Here is a 21,328-nt window from a genome sequence, read left to right on the forward strand (position 1 = left end):
CAGAACCGGGAGCAACCCACCACTGCTTACAACCATTATTCACTCTTACGACTTTGCAGTATAGTCATATAATCAATATTCAGATGCTTGGCAACTGGTTCATATTTATGATAGTTGCAATGTCCTGGGGTCATGTGATCCCCTTCTGCGACCTTCTGACAAGCAAACTCAGTGGGGAAGCCAGATTCACTCAACAACCGTGTTACTAACCGAACAACTGCAGTGATTCACTTAACAACGGTGGCAAGAAAATGGGGCAAAACTCACTTAACAACTGTCTCACTTAGCAACATAAATTTGGGACTCCGTTGTAGTCGTAACTCAAGGAATACCTGTAGCAGGGGTGAAATGTAAATTTGTTACTACCAGTTCTGTGGACGTGGCTTGGTGGTGGTAATGTGACTGGGTGGGTGTGGCCAACTTTTTTTTTCTTTTAAAAGCATTTTTTCTACAACCTCTTCGGCTAAAGAGGTTATTAAAAAATGCTTTTAAAAGCCTGTGATGATCAGGCAACTCAGCTGGGATCGCCAGAGGGAAAAAGGCTTTTAAAGGGTTCTGACGATCCTAGCTGAGTTGCCTGATCGCCAGAACCTTTTAAAAGCATTTTTAAATTTTTTTTAAAATGCTTTTAAAAGGTTCTGATGATCAGGCAACTCAGCTGGGATCGCCAGAGGAGTCTTTTAAAAGCTTTTTTTTTTTACAACCTCTTTGGCAGAAGAGGTTGTAGAAAAAATGCTTTTAAAGGGTTCTGATGATCCCAGCTGAACCGCAAGATCATCAGAGGTTTTCTTTTACTTTTAACAGTATTTTTTTGGCCGAAGAAAAAAATGCTTTTAAAAGTAAAAAAAAACACCAAAAACCTCTGAAGATCACGCAGCTCAGCTGGGGCGGGGGGTGGGTGGGGTGGGGTGGATTTTGCTACCGGTTCTCCAAACCACCCGCCGCCATCGCTACCAGATCGGGCGATCCAGTCCAAACTGGGAGCATCTCACCCCTGACCTGTAGTACTATTAACTTTTCTTCCCTAGAAAATGTTGGTTTTTCTACCCATTCACCCTGTTGCCCATGTAATATTTCAAAACTATGGCCACTAAAACACAGGCCTGGGTATTTCCTATAGTGAAATGGGAAGTATTTGTCAATTTAGAAGAAGGCCCCAAACAGAATAAACCATTAAAAACACATTATTAAAGTAAAAGCCCTAAAAAGACACACACACACACATATAAAAGCAGTCCCCCAATCAACCCTCACCCAGATAAGAGATAAGATAACCTTTATTGTCATTTATTGTGAGCACACTGGCCCACATTAAAAATGAAACTGTTGCCTGTTCTCAAAAGAAAGTATTATCTACCCATACGTACACAAGTGATATTCAGCTGGTTAATACCGGTTTGGGAGAACCGGTAGTGGAAATCGCGAGTGGACCCGCCTACCCACCCTGGCTCTATGTTGTTCTATTTAGGCATGTTTTTTGAGGCAAAGCGCATACACGGAAGGCTGGGTGCATATGTGGAGGTGGCGAATGCGACTGCGCTCACATTTTCTGTTCTGGGCGAACCGGTAGGTAAATTATATGAATCCCACCTCTGCATACATATATAACACACATAAACATATGCTATACACACACACATACACAACCTACACGCATACATATATATCTACATATAAATATTAATCACATAGCGGAAAGAGGAAACTTGAGAGTTCACAAGGTTGAAGCTATATGGAACAAAACTGTGACCGAATCTGGATGTTCGGCTTCAGATAATACAGAGCCTCCTCCCAGAAGAAAAACAGGTCATGAAGAGGATGTGTACTGTCCCAGACAATGCAGCGGACCCTGTTCAAGCATCGCTTATGTGCTATGTTCTGGATAGAAGGAAGTGAACTACCAATAATCTTTTCTGCTGTCCTCACCACTCTTTGCACCACCTTCCTGTCCGAAGCAGTAATGCTTCCAAACCAGACAGTCATGCAATAGGACAGGAGGCTCTTGATCATCCTTCTGTATAAAGTGGTAAGGACAGGGGAAGGAAGATGTACTTTTCTCAAGTGACATCGAAAAGCCTCCCAAGGTCTTCCCACATACCATGACATGAAGACGTGCCAGCAGTGACGCCATCATGCAAAGGCTTCCATTACACACAGGTAGTCCTTGAGGTATGACCACAGGTTATAAAATGGGGCAAAACTCACTTAAGAACTGTCTCGCTTAGCAACAGCAATTTTGGGCTTAATTGCGGTCATAAATTGAGGATTACCTGTGTTCATTTTAAGCAACACTGTTCCACAAAAAAAGTGCATCTAATGCATAACTATACATCTATCTGCGCCGTTGTATAGGGTATTAGCCTTTCTTAGATTTTACCACAAGCTTTCATCTATATCAATGACTCCTTCGTTCATCCTTCTAGATTTCTTTTTTTAAAAAATAATTTCCCTGAATCTTGTACTACTTCTTTTTTTTTTTTAAAGGTCAATGGTTTTGAGTCAACCTCCAAGTCCAGATGATCCTGAATGGGATGGCACTCCCCCGGACTGAGCTGATGCACAATTTGCAGGTCCTCGTGGACTCAGTGATTCCTGCTCAAACAGCAGGTGGCAGCCATGGGTCAGGCGTGGTGGGGGGCAGGGGATTCATCTGGTATGCTGATTCTGCCCTTTTCTGGGCCACGCAGCCTTGTTAGTGGTCACTTCCTATTTGGGCTACTCCAATGAACTCTACATGGGGCTGCCGTTGAAGATCCCACTCTCCTGACTTTCTGCAAGATCTCAAAAGACCTGACTCTGCCAGTTGGCTTGGAGCGCCAATAGGGGAGTGTCACACTGGAGATGGTTAATAGATTGATAACACATCCCATCTCCCTCTCTGCTTATCCTACACCAGTGATGGCGAATCTTTTTGGCACCGAGTGCCCAAACCGTTACCTGTGTGCACGTGGATGCATGCACACACGACGGAACACCGGTGAAACCCAAAGACAAGCTGGCTGGCATGCACATGCCTGTTTTTTGGCCATTTTTGGGGCGTTTTCAGGGTGGGTTTTTTTGGCTGTTTTCAGGGCGTTTTGGGGGCAGTTTTCAGGCCATTTTCTGGTGCTCCAGCACCTGTGGAGATCAGCTGGCCGGCACGCAAGTGTGCGGCAGAAATCAGAAAAGCTGGTGATGGTGCGCGTGCCCACGGAGAGGTGCCATAGGTTCGCCATCATGGTCCTACACCTTCCCTCCCAAATGTTTAATCACGGTTCATAATTTGTATTTTTATAGTATCTTATTCATGTTACGGGCCATGTTTTGTATAATTGTATCCTTTTAAGCATTATAAGCCGCCCAGAAATACCCTGAGGCAGTGCTGGTATTCAGCCGGTTCGGACCTTTCGGCCAAACTGATAGTGGCGACCTGCGGGTGGGCCCATCCACCCGCCCCAGTGCTATGCCGTCCTATTTAGCCACGTTTTCTAAGCCACATGCAAACCGTGCGCAAAAGCGAAGCGCATGCACGGAAGGCCACGCACATGCGCGGAAGCCGCATGCTCATCTTTTCGGTGTGCAGAGAACCAGTGGTAAAATTATGTGAAACCCACCTTTGTCCTGCGGTAAGATAGCTGGACGACAAATTTAATAAATAAAGATCCTCCGGAAGCTACAACCAGTCCAGAATGCGAGGATGGCAAGCACAGTGATGGGGGCCCCTTGGTTTCCCCTGTAACGCCTCTGTTGCATGAGCTGCAATGGCTCTCAGTTTCCTCCCATGTACAATTTAAAGTGCTGGTTATTACCTTTAAAGCGCCGTACAGAACAGAGTCAGGTTATTTGCAGGATAGCCTTTTCCTAAAGCAGGAGGGGATCTGGTTTTGTATGCTGCTTGCATCCTGTGGATAGGGCTTTTCTTTTCTTAAGGGCATCGACCAGTCTTACCAGGTCAGATAGGGTGGGCATCAGTGGTGAAATGCTCCCGGTTTGGACTGGATTGCCTGATCTGGTAGCGATGGCTGCAGGTGGCTCGGAGAAATCCCTGCCGCCCCCCCACCCACCCAGCTGAGCCGCGCGATCATGAATCATCAGAGAGTTTTTTAAAAACTTTTAAAAGCATTTTTTCTTCGGCCGAACCAATGCTTTTAAAAGTAAAAAAAAAAGCCTCTGATAATCGCGCAGCTCAGCTGGGTCATCAGAGGCTTTTAAAAGCATTTTTTTACTACCTCTTCAACTGAAGAGGTTGTAGAAAAAATGCTTTTAAAAGGCTCCTCGGGCGATCCCAGCTGAGTTGCCTGATCGTCAGAGGGTCTTTTTTCTTTTAAAGGCAAAAAAAAAATGCTTTTAAAAGAAAAGAAAAGCCTCTGAAGATCAGGCAACTCAGCTGGGATCGTCAGAGGAGCTTTTTAAAAGCATTTTTTCTACCGAAGAGGTTGTAGAAAAAATGCTTTTACAAGTAAAAAAAAAAAAGGTGGCCATACCCACCCAGTCACATTACACACCCACCACCACCAAGCCACACCCACAGAACCGATAGTAACAAATTTTACATTTCACCACTGGTGGGCATGCTCCTAGTTCCTTCCTTTAAACCAGGGGTCCACAACTCCTGGTCCATGGACCAGTACCAGGCCACGGCCTGCCAGAAATCAGGTTGCGCAAACCAGCAAAGCCCCCTCTGCGGAATGCCAAGCAGTACACAAAACCTCGCCTCTTCCGGTCCACGGAAAAACCTCTCACCACAGAACCGGTCCTTGGTGCCCAAAAGATTGGGGACTGATGCTTGAAACATTGCATCTTATAGGAGGTAGGAAGGATGCCTTTTCCATGGCAGGCCCTGCCCTACGGAAGTCCCTTCTCCATGAAGTTCGGCAGGCCTCGCACCTTCCTCTTAGCCTTCTGAAAAGATCTTGCTTTTTCCTCAATCCCAGGGACAGGATGAAGTGATTGAATGAGGAACATGCATGTGTGGAAGATAAAACTTTGGCGCCAGCTTTTAACAGTCATTATTTAATGTTGTACATAATATTTTATTTATTCGTATTTATAATATTTAGTTATAGGTTTATAAATTAAAACACTTAACACGTTTAATGTTTTAATAGGTATATGTACGGTATGCATTTCATCGTTTTATTATTGATGTTGTTTTAATCCTTGGCTGGAAGCTGCCCAGAGTTTGATATGGGTAGCCATATAAATGGATTAAATAAATAAAAGAAAATATAAATAAATAAAAATAAATATAGCATTTGACTTGACTATTACTGACATCAAGCCAGTGACTTATAAAAACCATGGAAATAGAATTTCTCCAGAATAATCAGATTGAACTCCAACGCTGTCCTTTGTGTGGATTCTTAATCCCAACACTTCCTCCATCATTGTTGCAATCAAGTTCATCTGCTTTGCCCTTCCTTCCTTCCTTCCTTCCTTCCTTCCTTCCTTCCTTCCTTCCTTCCTCCCTCCCTCCCTCCCTCCCTCCCTCCTACCTGTCTTCCCCTCCCTCACTCTGTCACTCCTATCTTTCCCAGCATTATAGATTTGCTCCATTTGTCCCCAAAATGTCATCATATGAATATTCCCATGTAATTTAAAAAGAAATATGGGGAAATGCAGGATCAGAAAGGTTTATTGCCCTAAACGTGTGCAAGCCGAAGAACACACCAAAGAATTTGGCAGCCACCGGTTGAAAGAGCCAAAATCAAGATCAAATCCCTTTAAATATATATATGTACACACACACACACACACAGTGCCTGCTCTCAGTTCTTCTTACCTGCTCATACTTTTCCAGCTCCGAGTGGTAGATCTGGCGGATTTGCGAAAGCTTGTTGCGGTAATCCGAGTGCTCAATGGAGTTGTCGGGGGACACCCCTCCTGCTGCCGCCGCCGCTGCCGCTGCTGCCGCAGAACCGCCCCCTTTTTCGGGTCCAGCCACCCCTTCGGCCAAGAGCATGTTATCCAGGCGCATCAGCTGTGGGTCTACCGGCTCTTCCTCTTGCGAACTCCGGATGCTCAGCCCTGCAAGCATGGGGAGAGGAAGGGTTAAATAGGCCCACTTGTGCAAACCTAGGCTTGTGTGCAAGCAAACATGTACACCCACTCTCTCTCTCTCTCTCTCTCACACACACACACACACTTTTTCCGTTGAGCCCCCCCCCCTCCCCTCCGGGTGCCTCTTTGTCGCTTGGCAAAGTGGCTGGGTTGCAGGGAGGTCGTTGCTATGGTAGCAGCAGGCCCAGGAAAAGGGGTAGCAATTTTTGGCAGGAATCATCCTACAGAAGAGTGTGTGTGTGTGTGTGTGTGTGTGTGTGTGTGTGTGTGTGTGTGTGTGTGTGTGCGCGCGCGCCAGAAGGAGAGCAGGACATTGAACGGGGAAGGAGAAGGGTACAAGCAAAGACCCCACCAAAGCAAGAATGAGGATCAGCCCGTTTGGCTCTCTAACCTTCACCAACCAACCGCCCTCCCCCCAAAAAAGTGTAGGGGGAGAAATTTTGCCCTCCCTCCGCCATATTTCCAATCCAGGGTCGGTCTTTTGCTTTTCATAGCAGCCCAGGGGCCTTTCTGCACCCCACTCCACGGAGGGGGGGGACCTCCCCCCAAAGGTGGCACACAGCCAGAAGAGAAGAAATAACTCACAAACCTGCCTAGCTTCGTTCATTTTAACAAGCGTTCTACCCGCCACCCCCTACCCCTCTGCAAAATCACCCCACGTTCTCCCGCTACATAAGAAATTGTCTGGCAAGGCCGCGGGTGCAACTCGATCTGTTGTTCATGCCTCCTGTTAGACAAATGCGCTGGCTGAGGAAGCCGCCCAAGCCGAGCTGGGGCAGCCCCACAACTGGCAGGGCAACTTGCTGGAAGTGAAAAGTGTGTGTGTGTGTGCCCGTGCAGAGGGGGGGGGGAGAGAAATAGAGAAATGGGACAAATGCATTAGATTTGTAACCAAGCAAGGTTGCACCAGCAGGGAGCGGCCGTGGGAGCAAATCTGTGCAACTCACTCTACCAGTTCTGGAAAAGCTGGTGTAAATGCAAAGAGGCTGGAGGCCCAAACAATGTTGGAGTTTCCTCCACTTTGGCTCACCTTGTGGGAGGAGAAAGGCTGGTCTGTGGTGCAAAAAAATAAAAATAATAAAAATCAGGAGCCCCGGAGCATCTTTTCTGATAAACGCAAATTCACAAAGGCAAGCTACCTTTTAATAAAATCAAAAGCTCCCAGGCTCTTAATTTCTAGCTTTGCCTAAAAGTCCCCCTTGCAATGGACAGAGGCTGTGGGAAAAAGTCCTTTCCCATTAAGGCAATAAATATATCTTGGTGCTTCAAGCCAGAAATTCCACCGGTCCGGAGTTTCTTTTTACATCAAGATTCCCCTATGTCAGGGGTGTCAAACTCGATTTCATTGAGAGCTGCATCAGGGTTGCGATTGACCTCCGGGGACTGGGGTGGGTGTGGCCAGGATGGGCGTGACCAGCTTGACGTCACCCGTGTCGGCAGCTCCTGTGGTGGCCCGAGTGCTCTGCCAGCAAAAACGGGATCCCAATTTCCAGTTTCGGCTGCGGCAGCCTCCTGCAACCCTCTGCCAGTGAAAACGGAGCTCGGGAGGGCCGCGTGCCGGGGGTGCCTGGGGGTGGTGGGGAAGGCCTGTTTTTCTCTCTCACCAGGCTCCAGAGTGTCTCTATGAGTCTGGGGAGGGCAAAAATGGTCTTCCCCACCCCCCTGGAAGCCCTCCAGAGGCCAGAAACAGCCCGTTTCCCAACTTCCTGTTGGACAGAAAGTGACATTTTTGCTGTCCCCAGCCTCCAGAGCCTCTATAGGAGTCCCTGGAGGAGGGGGACAGCAAAAAAGTCACTTCCTGTTCAACCGGAAATTGGGAAACGGGCTGTTTCTGGCCTCCAGAGGGCCTCCAGGGGGTGAGGAAGGCCGTTTTAGCCCTCCCCAGACTCATAGAGAGGCTCTGTAGCCAGGAGAGAGAGAAAAATGGGCCTACCGGGCCATCACATACCAGGAGGGGGGGGGAAACAGGGGTGTCTTGCACGTATGCACAAGGGTGGGGCTCATAGATGTCGTGTCCCACTCCTCCGCTGACGGCCGGGTCAGGGAAATCCGAATCAGGCTTGCCTCTGCAGCTCTGCCCAAAGTCCTAGCAAAGTCCTCAGAGCAGGCAGGAGACCAGTAAGTGACTTCAGCAAGATAAGTTCGACTTTTGCCTGACTCAGAGACTGCCAGAAAGTAGATCCTTTATATAGGCCATGGGGTGTGGCTCCATGACTCAGCACTCATTAAGCCCTGCCCCTCCCTTCCCTCTGTTGCCTCCGCCTATCCAATCTTCTGATGCGAGGGTCACACCAATCAGCTGTTGGTAATAAACCCTCCTCAGGCTCACATGCTGTGGAGGAGGGGGAGGGGTCTAGCTGCTCCGTTTGCCTGGGCATGGAGTCAGGGCTGGGGCCGGGAGATGCTCCTTCTTCTGCAGTTTGTGTGGGCATGGAGCCAGGACTTGGGCCGGGAGGCATACATTCCTCAGTGTTCGGGAGCAGGTAAGAAGGCCCCGGCTGCTCTGAGGGCGGGCAAGACACAACAATAGAATTATGGGTGTGGGTATGCACCCACGCGATTCTCCCCTGCCCCTCCTCCTGGCACGTGGTGGCAACAAGGCTAACCATCACTGTGTAAGAGAATCCGAATCAGCAGCACACAAAGCAGAATCTCCCTAACATTTTTTGAAATGGAAAGGGATTGTTTGCTTTGGGTGTATTACTTGGAACTCTGACAGGATTAGTTATTTCAAAGTGATTTAAATTTGCATTAGGCCTCAGATCTGCAAACGAAGCCTGCAGTCTAGCATCCTGCACCCGTAACATAACGATATTTGCCAGGAATGAGTAAAGAAGTGATTAAAAACTGTAGAAATATTATCCAAGAATGTCGTGTGATTTAAATGTAGTGACTTTTCATAAAAATGGGGACAACTTTTCAGCTATCTAAACAAGTCAGTTTTTGAGTAGCATTTTGAATTCTACTCAATTGAATGACCACTTTAACTAGTAGCTCCATAATTTTCTACCTGCATTCTGGCTGGGGAATTCTGGGATTTGAAGTCCACCCACTTTCAGGTCGCTTAATTTGAGAAACACTGCATTAAATGATGGAAAATATCTGGAAACAAGTCTCAAAACAGCACCCTCTACTGATCTAGATAAGTATAATATACTTATCTATACAATAAGTATAATCAATAATAATGAACGATAAACATACACATTTATAGTATCAACTTCCATTTCAGCTATTTTTGTCCTTTACTTTAACTTGAGGGATGTAGGTTAACAACTCCCCTATTCAGCAAGTGTTCAAATTTGCAACAGCACTGAAAAGTAATGTTACAATCACTCTTCCACATTTATGATTGTTAGAGTCCTTCCAGTTGTGTGATTGCCGCTTCACAGCCAGCTTCCAACAAGCAAAGTCAATGGAGAATCCAGCATTAGCAGCGCAAGACATAATCACTTAATGACCATGGGCAATTCGTTTAACAAGCACAGTGGAAGTGACATTGTAAGTCCATTGAAGTTGTATGATATCTCACTTAATGACTGTCACTTAGCAATGGAGTTGCTGGTCACTAAGCAAGGACTACCTGTAATAGGCGTTCATGTCAGTTATCGTTATCTTTCCTCCCTTCTGTTTTTCTAATTATCATTTCTTCAAATGTTATATTCCCATCTTGCAAATGGAAAGGAAGAGATGAAAGGTAGTGCCTTACATAAAACTACTTCATGCACAGGTGGTTCTTACCCTACAACTGGTTGCTTAGCAACTGTTTCAAACTACCCTCTACTTGGGATGTACTTACGTTTTGGATTTGAAATTCCAACAGTTCCCCCCTGTAGGAGAGACTGGCCGAGCTGAGGGGGAGGAGTCAAACGGGGACCTAGTCTAGAATCCCTACATGGGCAAAAAAGGGCGAAGTCTGATCCCACCCTTGAACGTTGTTGAACATTATCTAGATTCATCCAGGTGCAAACTTTAAGTCTGAGAAGATTCTTGTGTAGAGCCTTGAGCAATAATACAGCTGTTTGTGTGTGGGTCTGGTTGTTTGCGCCTAACATACTCCCTTGGTCACATGACTGCATTTCAGACACTCAACCAGGCTATACTTATGGCGGTTTGTTGAATCCCACGGTCACGTGACTGCATTTTATAACATTTTTGCAGCAAACCAGCATTTACTTCCAATATTCAACAAATATTGTTGAAATACTCACTGGAGAAGAGCCTAATGCTGGGAAAGATTGAGGGCAAAAGAAGAATGGGACGACAGAGAATGAGGTGGCTGGTTGGAGTTTTTTGAAGACTGTAATAGAGCAGGAGTATCAAACTCAAGGCCAGGGGCCCAGATCTGGCCAGCAGGGTGTTTAGATCTGGCACGTGGGCCCACCCTGGAAACAGCAAAGAACCGGCCCGCAGTGCCTCTGCCAGTGAAAATGGAGCTCGGGAGGGCTTGCCTGTGGCCCTCTGAGCTCCATTTTCAGTGGCAGAGGATTGCAGGAGGCTGTTGCAGCCAGAAATGGAGCTTGGAAGCCCATTTTCGCTGGCAGACCCGGCGGGCTTCCATAGGCGCCCCCAACATAAGTGATGTCAAGTTGGCCATACCCACCCTGGCAAGGTCAAACACAACCCAGGCTTAGGGCCTGGGTACTTACGGGACCGCCTGCTGTTACCGCATGCCTCCCACCGACCCGTACGCTCTCACAGAGAGGGACTTCTCAGGGTGCCGTCCGCCAAGCAATGTCGGCTGGCGGCCCCCAGGGGAAGGTCCTTCTCTGTGGGGGCTCCCACACTCTGGAACGAGCTTCCCCCGGGTTTACGCCAAATACCTGACCTTCGGACCTTTCGCCGCGAACTGAAGACACATCTTTTCACTCGCGCGGGGCTGGCTTAAGTTTTATCGATTTTAAATTTCTTATTACTAATTTTAAATGGGGTTTCAGTTTTTTATATATTTTAAAGTTTTTAGGCTAATTATAATAAGTTTTTTAACTTGCATTTTAAATTGTATATTGTATTGTCTGTTTTTTTTTTTCTTTTTTTACTTTTGCCTGTACACCGCCCTGAGTCCTTCGGGAGAAGGGCGGTATAAAAATCAAATAAATAAATAAATAAATAAATAAACCCTGATCAGCCCTCAATGAAATCGAGTTTGACACCCTGTAATAGAGCGACTCCACATTTGCATTATTCTTTTTACATACATACATACACACACACACACGGGTTAATACCTAAAGGGGCAAAGAAGCTGCTTTTTCAGATTTAGCCCCACAGATGTTTCCACTTAAGATCCGTGCAGCCAAATGCAATTCATTGCATGATTTGACTTTGTCAAGTTCAATCCATCTAGTATTTCTGATTTTCATTGCATTGCACACCTGGGATTTATTAAAACCCAGTCGCACTGAATGCCTCTTGTGTCCTTTGATAAAAGCTTACTAAACCGAACATCAAACTGGAAGAAAACTCCCCGCAGGTCCCTTTAGAAATTCTCAAAATTAAAGCATAGATGTTGTCGTGCCGTTTTATATACAGGAAAGGCACTCGGCACAGAAAACTGGAAATTGCTTCAAGTACTTAAAGTCATTTAGGGAGACGCAGATTTGCGAACTGCCTTAGTAAACATGGCTTAATCCCAACAAATTTAAGAGGCGGTCTCCACTGCTTTCTCATGAACTGTGCTTTTAGTTGTTTAATCAAATGTCATCCAAAGTTGGGTCCCGAGAAGTGAAAAAGGCAAAAATGTTTACAGTAACATTCTTCTACAAACAGCTGGACAAAAGCTAGTGGAAAACATTATTCCTGGGGTGTTTTTTTTGCAGGAACACTAAACCAGAATTCCTTGGTGGACGGCTTATTGTTCGGAAGCAACTATGCTTGTTCACAACGCCAGGTCAATCACACTCCTTCTAAACGAATAAATCAAAAAGCCTTGCTTCTTTTTACAGGTCGTCCTCAACTTACGACTAGTATCCATTGGAAGTTATGACAACCCTGAAAAATGTGATTTGCAAGTGTCCCGTGTCACAACATCTCAACCGTAACATGGATCAAAATCTGAGCATATAGAATAGAATAGAATAGAATAGAATAGAATAGAATAGAATAGAATAGAATAGAATAGAATTTTTTATTGGCCAAGTGTGAGTGGAAACACAAGGAATTTGTCTTGGTGGGAGAGCATTTCACAGAGGCAGCCTTCGGCGGCGCCATCTTGGAAAGTAACTGACTTAGCAACCAGCGTGAATTTACGATGGTTTGCAGGGTCACATGATCACCATATGCGACTTTTTCCGACGAGCCAAGTCAGTGAGGGAAGCTGGATTCACTTAACAACTGACTGGTTCACTTAGCCTCCACAGCAATTCGCTTAACAACTGGGGCAAAAAGACCGTAAAATTGGGCGTGACTCACTTAACAACCTTGCTTAACAATAGAAATTCCGGTTCCAATTGTGCTCGTACGTTTGAGGGCTAGTGGTAAGCAATTTTTCCACCTTGGGAAATGCCTGCTTAATTAATATGCTACTGTTTCCAATTATATATAAGGCCTTGTGACCAAAAAAAAAAAAAAAAAAAAAAGAGCGTGCCACATCATTCCCATTTGCAGATCTTGTGCAAGAGATGTTGTAAATCGTTTTATGCAAATGAAAGCACACCTCTGCATCACAATCCTTCTTTGGGGGCAAGAACGTCGAGTACAAAAGAACAGATATATTTCTGATCACATGATGTCACGTTTCTTACTTTGAGTGGTTTTAAAACCATACTTATTAGCCTTTAGAAATCATTTTGCAGAACTGGAAGATAAACAATATTATAAGATATGGGACTTATTTTATCAATGGTTAGAGGAAAAACACGTTAATGAAGTCTGAGAGAGGTTTTTATAATGGAAAAATGCTTGAAATACATACTGATTTATGAATAATGTAATATGAATAATGTAATGTGATTAACATAAAACTTAGAATACCTTACATGAAATGAGGGGAGAAATACTTATATTTAACCAAATGATTTAAACCAATATATTTGGATACATATCAGATTGATAAAATGTAAAACTAGACAAATCATGTTATGTATATGTTGAAATTGCACAAAAGACTTGTAATCAACCAACCGACACACCGTATTTGTATTGAAGATGTTTTTATGTTTATTTGTCTAAAAAATAAAAAATAAATCATTTTGCAAAAACATCTAGTAGTCTACCAACAGAAGGAGCATTTGAAATAAAACAAGATGCGAAAGGTTGAGCCGGCAAATGGATTTTGATCTCAGGCAGCAAAACAGTTACTACTTGCCTGTTTCACAACTTAAAATTATGGACGCAGTATTCGTGCCAGGGAAATAAGTGATTTAAGAATGTTGTTATAATAGATATGCATCACACAGGCATGCCGTGACTTTCCAATTTCCATCTCCAATTCAAGGGATCAGATAATAAGCGATAATGATAAATTTCTCTCCCTGTGCCTGCATTCTGGTCTAGATCAGAATGAATATTCTTGGGGGGAGGGCAGTCCCAATTTTGTGCAGTGTTTTAGGAGTTTCATTCAAGGAAGAAAATAGGGAAGGAAGGAAGGAAGGAAGGAAGGAAGGAAGGAAGGAAGGAAGGAAGGAAGGAAGGAAGGAAGGAAGGAAGTGGGGAGGGAGGGAAGGAGGGAGGAAAGGAAGGAAGGAAGGAAGGAAGGAAGGAAGGAAGGAACTATATAAATTATTTAATAAATATTTATTTGAATAAATAAAACAAATGTTGTGCACTATGAAGTGGCCAGCTGGTTACTTCCATAAAAATCCTGAAGACTGTAACAATGGTGTTTTTCAAAAGGAAAAAAAAGTGCAATTTAAAAGTCAAAATAGCACCAGAGGTCATCTTCACGGAAAGTTCATCCATGCATTTTACTGTAAATGCACGGCATCTTCCATTGTTTTTCATTTGCCATCGTTTTTAGAATTCTAGCCTTCATGTGTTTAGGGGTTAGTGAATGTTTACTATGGGGTTGACCTCAAAATCTAGCAGCAAAAATGTACCCTGAGCTTCCCTGCCAATGAGAAAAGATTGAGGTGTTAAGAGAAATTTTTAATAATAATGTAAAAAAATCTTGGCTGGCGTTTAGAAAATCTGCACATTGACTAAATTTCCATCTGTTAATTGAAAAGGCATCAGTTACACCAGCTGGGAAGAACTCAATGCGTATGAAAGCCAGCACTAGCTAAACAACTGTCAGCTGTAACTCCATATTATTGTGAATAAGATAACAACAACATATCTAGACAAATGCAGAGCTGCAATTTGTTTGATTTTGGATTTGTGTGCTGCGGTTTGTAAACCACCATGACTTTTAGCTGTAGAGACTATCTTGAATAAAGCCAACTCTGGTTGATTCAACGACCTGTTCAATGAAAGAAAATTAGAGTTTTTTTGTTTAACAGGCTCAGTTGGTTGAGTCACTCAGCTACTTGGCCTGAATTCTAAAGACAGATTAATTATGAAGTAAGTCAAAAGCGGTTTGAGCAACAACAATCCCCTTACTCCACCCTCCTGCTGAAGTTGTTTTTCAACTTTTTTGTAAAGCACAGAGTTGCTTGTCTCAAGTTGTATATTTTAAACATGGGTTTAAGGGAGGGACGTTTGAGCCTGCAATAGAAATGGAGACCATCCACCTTGTGCAAAGAGAAAGGTGGAAAAATGGATGACCGAAGACTGAAACACAATGCTTCAACTCCAGAGAAGAACATCTATCAAGTCCAGTGCCAAGTTGGGACAAAGCCAAGTACATCCCACAGGAGAAGGGGAGGGTGGGGGGGAAACACACAGGAGTAAATTTTGTTTGCAATGTTGCTATTATTAAATGCTAGACAACTCGTGACCTGTGGGGTCATTGTTTCAGAGATATTTCCTTACCAGATCCCTCAATACTGGCCTTCAACAATGGCAGAGCTTAATATATATTTGAAAATGTCTTAAAAATTCAGAGTCTGCTTTGAAAATAGCCCACAGTGAACTGCATAGTACAGAGGTCCCCAATCTGTGGTCCGCAGCCCACTACCAAGCCATGGGCTAATCGCCACTGGGCTGTGAGGGGGGCCGGCCAGTGTGTGTGCCTCTGCACACGCACATGGTCCCACTCGCATATGTGTTATCACGGACATTCACTGCCCCACTGACACCAGCATCGTCATGAATGTCGCAAGTGCTTGTGCACGCACATGCGCTTGCCCTCCCACAAAATTCATCCCCTCTTCTCCCCTGTCCCCGCCCCGGGCTGCTAACCCAGAAAGGTTGGGGAACTCTGGTATAGCACATCAAACATTAAGAACTGACCACAGGAAATATTTCACATTTTCTATTATGTTGAGAAACTGCTTCATACAATTGGCCAAATTTCAATTCCATGGGAGTCATTGGTCCCGTATTTTGGACAAGTTCTGTAAGTTGGCCCACTTGAGGTATCCTGCTTCAAAAACTTTTGTCCTACGATAACACTGTTTTGCCCAGTTAAAGGTTAAAGGTTAAAGAATGAGAGTTTTAATGCTACATAGCAGTGTTTTTCTTAAACTTGGCAAGACTTTAAGACTTGTGGACTTCATGGCTGGCTGAGGAATTCTGAAAACTGAAGTCCACAATTTGCCAAGCTTGGGAACTCCTAGTATGTAGATATCTCAGTATCACAAAATACTAAAATATAACCTGACAATACACCCACTACTGTTTTCTTTACTTTTATAGGAGTAAAACTCCTATAAAGTTTTACTCTGAAAACTCAAACTTGTTTAAGATACTTCAGATAAGAAAATACTAAGAATACCCTTAAGATTCTAGAAACTCCTGCCTGCTATTCAAATGTCCACAATCAAATTAATGTGGTACTTCTTGACACAGTACAGGTCGTCCTTGACTTACACAACAGTTCATTTAGTGACCATTCAATGTGACCATGGCACTGAAAAAAGTATCCTATGACTGTTTTTGACACATCCCCACGGTCACAAATCAAAATTCAGATGTTTAACAACCGACTTATATTTATGACGGTTGCAGTGTCCCGGGGACATGTGATCTCTTTTTGCAACTTTCTGACAAGCAAAAATCAACCTGGAAGCCAGTTTCACTCCACAGCTTACTAACTTAACCACTTGCAGTGAGAGTCACTTAACAACTGTAGCAAGAAAGGTCGTAAAATAGGGCAAAACTCACTTAACTGCCTCGCTCAGCAACAGATGTTTTGGCTGTTAAGTTGAGCGCTACTTGTAATAAAACCACTTTTACCAGAAATAAAAGTGGAAGGAGTCACTTCCATTAGGAAAAAAGATCCCATGAGTCTTCAGGTTTTTAAAAGATATTGTAGAAACAAATACTGAAATTCTGACTGCCAGAGTAGTGCATCTTAGTGCTGTAGCAGAGAAAAATTAAACAGAGCAAGCAAGGCATTGCCGTATGCCGAGTCAGATCTTTGGTCTACCAAGTCTGGTTCCTCCACCTCAAAGTATCAGAGTTTCGGAATAGACAAGGTAGACTTCAACTTAACAGTCATTTTGTGACTGTTCAAAGTTACAATGGCATTAAAAAAAAAAGCGACTTAGGACCACTCCTCATACTGACTGTTTTCTTCAGAATTTACATCCACTTATTCAGAAAAAGTTTTAAAACAAACACAGGCTTTAGGGCAATGTTGGAAAATCTTTTCGGCACTGGGTGCCGAAATAGGAGCACGCGGATGGGGGGTGGGGGGCTAGCACCAGAAACCTGAAGAGCAGCTCCCCGGCGCGCACGCGTGGGAGCGTTGGAAACCGGAAGCGCACCAGGGAGCTGCTCTTCCAGTTTCCGGCGCTCCTGTGTCTGTGAAGACCAGCATGCGTGCACCAGAACTCAGAAGAGCAACAGGCGACAGCTGGTGTGCCCAGAGAGATGGCTCTGCATGCCACTTCTGGCACGTGTGCCAGAGGTTCACCATCACTGTTTAGGGCGTAGAGAATATTCTAGAGCAGGGGTCTCCAACCTTGGCAACTTTAAAACTTGTGGACTTCAACTCCCAGAGTTCCTCAGCCAGCATTGCGGTACCTGGGAAATTCTGAGAGTTGAAGTCCACACATCTTCCAGTTGCCAAGGCTGAGAAACGTTCTAGAAGACATTAAAGTACATCCTCACTTTTTTGATGGCAGCCAGTTGATGAAGGACAAAAGCAGCTATTTCATTAGAACATCCTCCTCACACTTTCCACATTTAACACGCCCAAAGTTCCTCAAGACTGGCTACTCCTTGATCAAAAGTCATTTTACAGCAACATTTCAATGACCTACCCAACCAAGGGTCTTCCACTCTAAGTTTGAGAACGAACCCTTTCCAGAGCCCCAAGTATCCCTCAGACAGATATTCCTAATATGACGGGTTACTAGTAGTCCTCAACCTACAACCATAATTCAACCTGGAAATTATAGTCATAAGTCACAACATTTGTAAAGCACCCCTTCACATGACCAACCCAATATATGACCTATTTTTGTGGTGTCTGTTAAGCCAATGCTGCGGTCATTAAACAAGCTCATTGTGTGCTATGAACCAGTTTTTGCCACAAACCAGAAATAAATGCTGGTTTCCCACAACAATGTTATAAACCACAATCACGTGACTCCAGGAGGCTAGAAACCACTGTAAATGTGGGCTGGTTGCCAAGCACCCAAATGTAGTCACAGTTCTTCGGTGGGGGGTTGGCCATTGTAAGTTTGAAACTGGGTTCTAGATCAGTGGTCACCAACTGGTGGTCCTCAAGAAAATTTTGGTGGTCCACAGAAAAATTATTTTGGGCGAAGGCAGGAGGGAAGCGCCACTGATGGCAAAGAGCCAGAGGGTCTTGTTCCAATGGGGACTGTATCATGGCCTGGAACTGGCTGACCATCTCAGCCCGCTGAGTCTCCAGGCACTGGTACCTGGCCTTGCACTCCCGCAAGTCTTCCCTCTGCTTGGAAAGCCTATGCTGGTAGTCCTCAGTGAGGTGATTCTGCTGAGCCTTCTTCTCGGTCAGATCCTATTTGAACTGATCCAGCTATTTTGCCAACTCTTTCTCATGGTGGCTGCTTAGCTCCAACAACTGCTTCCTGTTGGGGCCCTAAGGAGCCCGGGTGGGCAGGTGAGGAGTGGCTGGGAGGGGAGGGGCGAGTAGAGGCCGGCGAGGCGCCCATCAATGTGAGTGACATCAAGTTGGCCACGCCCACCCAGTCACATGACCACCTTGCCAGCCAATCACTAGGCAGATCGTATTAGTGGTCCGCGGGATTTAAAATTATGAATTTAGTGGTCCCTGGGGTCCAAAAGGTTGGGGACCCCTGTCTTAGATAGCTTTGGGGAGGTCCACTATGATTTTGAACCGTTGCTAAGCGACCGGTCATAAATCAAAGATTTATCTGTATCTTCTCTTGGCAATCTCCCTTGTTTCTTTGCTGAAAACGGAACAAGGACATACTCCATTCGCCAGCCAGCTCCCTTGCAATGTCAGATTGCCTTATGGTTACCAGGCTACTGCTTCAACACAAGACCACGCAGAGAACCGCGGAGTCTTGTAACAGAAAATACACAGACATGGAAAAGAAGATCCCTACATTGCCTTGAGGAATCAAAACCAGCGTAGTTATGCAAAATTACGAGCGATTTTTCTTACTTCTTGGCCCAGAAGGATAATTTCTGCCAGGGAGTCTTCGCGCAGAGTACACCCCGTCCCTGGATTTGGCAAGGGTGAGGCCAGGCTCTAAACTGCCCAGAGGGCACCCCAAGGGGGCGGGGCGGAAGATTCAAACCAATAAATAAAAGTATGCGCAATTAACATCATAAAGCAAGAGGGGAGGAAATAATATACATCCTGACTTGGCACGTACACCCAGCAAGCCCAGATTCATTATAGCTGATTTGCACACTTGATAATATGGTTTTAATTTGCATGCCACTACTCGACTTTGTGGTAGCCTACCGCAAAATAGAAATAAGCCCACATCTGCAACGAGGCAGAGATAATAAAAACGTATAAAAAGAAAAGCAACAGAGGAGGACAAGGTAATAAAACAGCAGCAACCCCCAGAGCAAAAAAGACACAATTTAAAGATGACTTTTTTATTGCCCTTTCAGGGGGCCAAACCAAACCTGACACCATTTCTGAAGGAAACCATCATTTCTACTCCAAGTGCCCCTATCAGGATTTTAACCGAGAATCAGGATGACTTTAAACCCTGTGTGCTTTTGATCCAGAACCAGGGGTCCCCAAACCTGGCAACTTTTAAGTCTTGTGGACTTCAACTCCCAGAATTTCCTAGCCAGCCATTGAAGTCCACAAGCTGAGTTGAAGTCCACAAGTTTTAATGTTGCCAAGTTTGGGGACCCCTGATCTAGAGCTTCTTCCTTCCTTTTCCCCTTTGACTTGGTAGAAAAAAATGCTCTTCCATGCCAGGTTCCCCACAAAGCAATCTGGCTGAGGTTCATGGACCTGGGTCAGAATCACCAGAAGTCATCTTCTTCCCCATTTTAAGGCCCCAACACAGACTGAGAGGCAGAAGAGAAGAAGCAGGCCTGCTGGTCGTGTTTACAATCCCTCAATGGTCTTGTGAATGGATACCTGACATTTAAATTCATCAATTCCATTCCATTCATTACAGTCATATACCAGAACTAATAAAAATGCTCAGTAAATATACAATTAAAAATACTAGAATAGCGGTATAAAAATCAAATAAATAAATAAATAAATAAAATAAAATAAAACAGTAAATAACAGATTAAAATCTATGATAAAATCCAGTCTGTCACATGGTCTACTATACAAAAATTACAATTCATAAAACTGTGAGGCCTGTAATCAGTTTAATACTAAAAGGGAAAAGAATAAGCAGTGCAAAAGGTTTGCCACATTTGTTTTATAAAATAGCTACTAGATCTGTGTTTCCAATGAAACCCCAGTGCTGCTGCGCAGTTAATCTTAAAAGTAAAAGACGAACAAAGGGTTCCGGTGAGTAATCACCAGGTAAAAAAACCATGGTAATATTTACAGGTGAAATTTGGGGTGGTCTCTGAACTTGCTTGTTTTCTTGCAGAGGTTTCATTACCCAAACTAGGGAACATCTAGCTAGCCTGTTACCTAGTTTGGGTAATGAAATGTTTGCAAGAAAATAAGCAAGCTCAGAGAGCACCAAGGACCCCCTCATGTTAACCCCGAGCTACAAATATCCTCCTTTATTAGTACAGGTGAGATTCTCAATTACCATTTGTCTGAAGTGGTGTAGGGCTTCCTGCCTAAGCAGGGGATTGGACTAGAAGACCTCCAAGGTCCCTTCCAACTCTTATTCTATTCCAGGTGTCAGCAACTTGTGGCTCCAGAGCCGCATGCGGCTCTTTGGGCCCTCTGCTGTGGCTCCCTGTTGGGTGATCCCACCAGTGGCTGGCCCCACCCCTTGCCCCCCCCTCCCAGTCACTCCTTGCCTGGCCTGAGAAGGTAAGGACAATGGCCGAAGGATGGAGAAGTGCCAGGCCAGACACAGAGAGATACAGAGAGAGGGGGGAGAGAGAGGGGGAGGGAGGGAGAGAGAGAGAGAGATGTCAAAAGGATTTTGTGGTTTCCGGTGTTTTTTAACAACCAGTTCTCTGCCCTAATAACCGGATGGGGAGGCGTGGTCAGGTGACTGGTGGAAGTGAATGATGTCAAGTTGTGACTCCCGGTGTTTTCTTTTCTGTGGGAAACAGGTCCAAATGGCTCTTTGTGTGTTTAAGGTTGCAGACTCCTGTTCTATTCTATACCATCAATATTTAACTTATGAGCCCTCAAATGTCCCAGCACCTCTAGAAATTTAAAAGTTTTTTTTTAATTTGCATTTATATTCCGCCCTTCTCCGAAGACTCAGGGCGGTTTACAGTATGTCAAGCAATAGTCTTCATTCATTTGTATATTATATACAAAGTCAACTTATTGCCCCCAACAATCTGGGTCCTCATTTTACCTAAAGGATGGAAGGCTGAGTCAACCTTGGGCCTGGTGGGACTTGAATCTGCAGTAATTGCAAGCAGCTGCTGTTAATAACAGACTGCATTAGTCTGTTGAGCCACCAGAGGCACCAAAGACATGTGCCTTGATTTTGCCTAGAACTAGGAACTATAGGTAGTCCTTGACTTACAACAGTTCATTCAGCGACCGTTCAAAGTTATAACCACACTGAAAAAAGTGACTTATGACCATTTTTCACACTTGTGACCGTTTTAGCATCCCCACGGTCACGTCATCAAATCTTGGAACACTTGGCAACTGGCA

General features: G+C 44.6%; 1 protein-coding gene across 5 annotated transcripts in view; it reads right to left on the bottom strand.

Annotated features, from left to right (window-relative positions):
• PBX2 (PBX homeobox 2) overlaps positions 1 to 21,328 on the bottom strand; it is a 51,095-nt gene that overhangs the window by 21,733 nt on the left and 8,034 nt on the right. For all 5 annotated transcript variants that reach the window (XR_009153743.1, XR_009153744.1, XM_058171688.1 and 2 more), the window contains exon 3: positions 5,762 to 6,006. Coding sequence is in view for 3 of the 5 variants with exons in the window: in XM_058171688.1 (XP_058027671.1) it covers positions 5,762 to 6,006 (245 nt within the window). In the remaining 2 variants the exon portion in view is untranslated. The remainder of the gene's footprint in view (positions 1 to 5,761; positions 6,007 to 21,328) is intronic.

The sequence above is a fragment of the Ahaetulla prasina genome, chromosome 2, assembly GCF_028640845.1.
Source record: "Ahaetulla prasina isolate Xishuangbanna chromosome 2, ASM2864084v1, whole genome shotgun sequence".
Taxonomy (NCBI): Eukaryota; Metazoa; Chordata; class Lepidosauria; order Squamata; family Colubridae; genus Ahaetulla; species Ahaetulla prasina.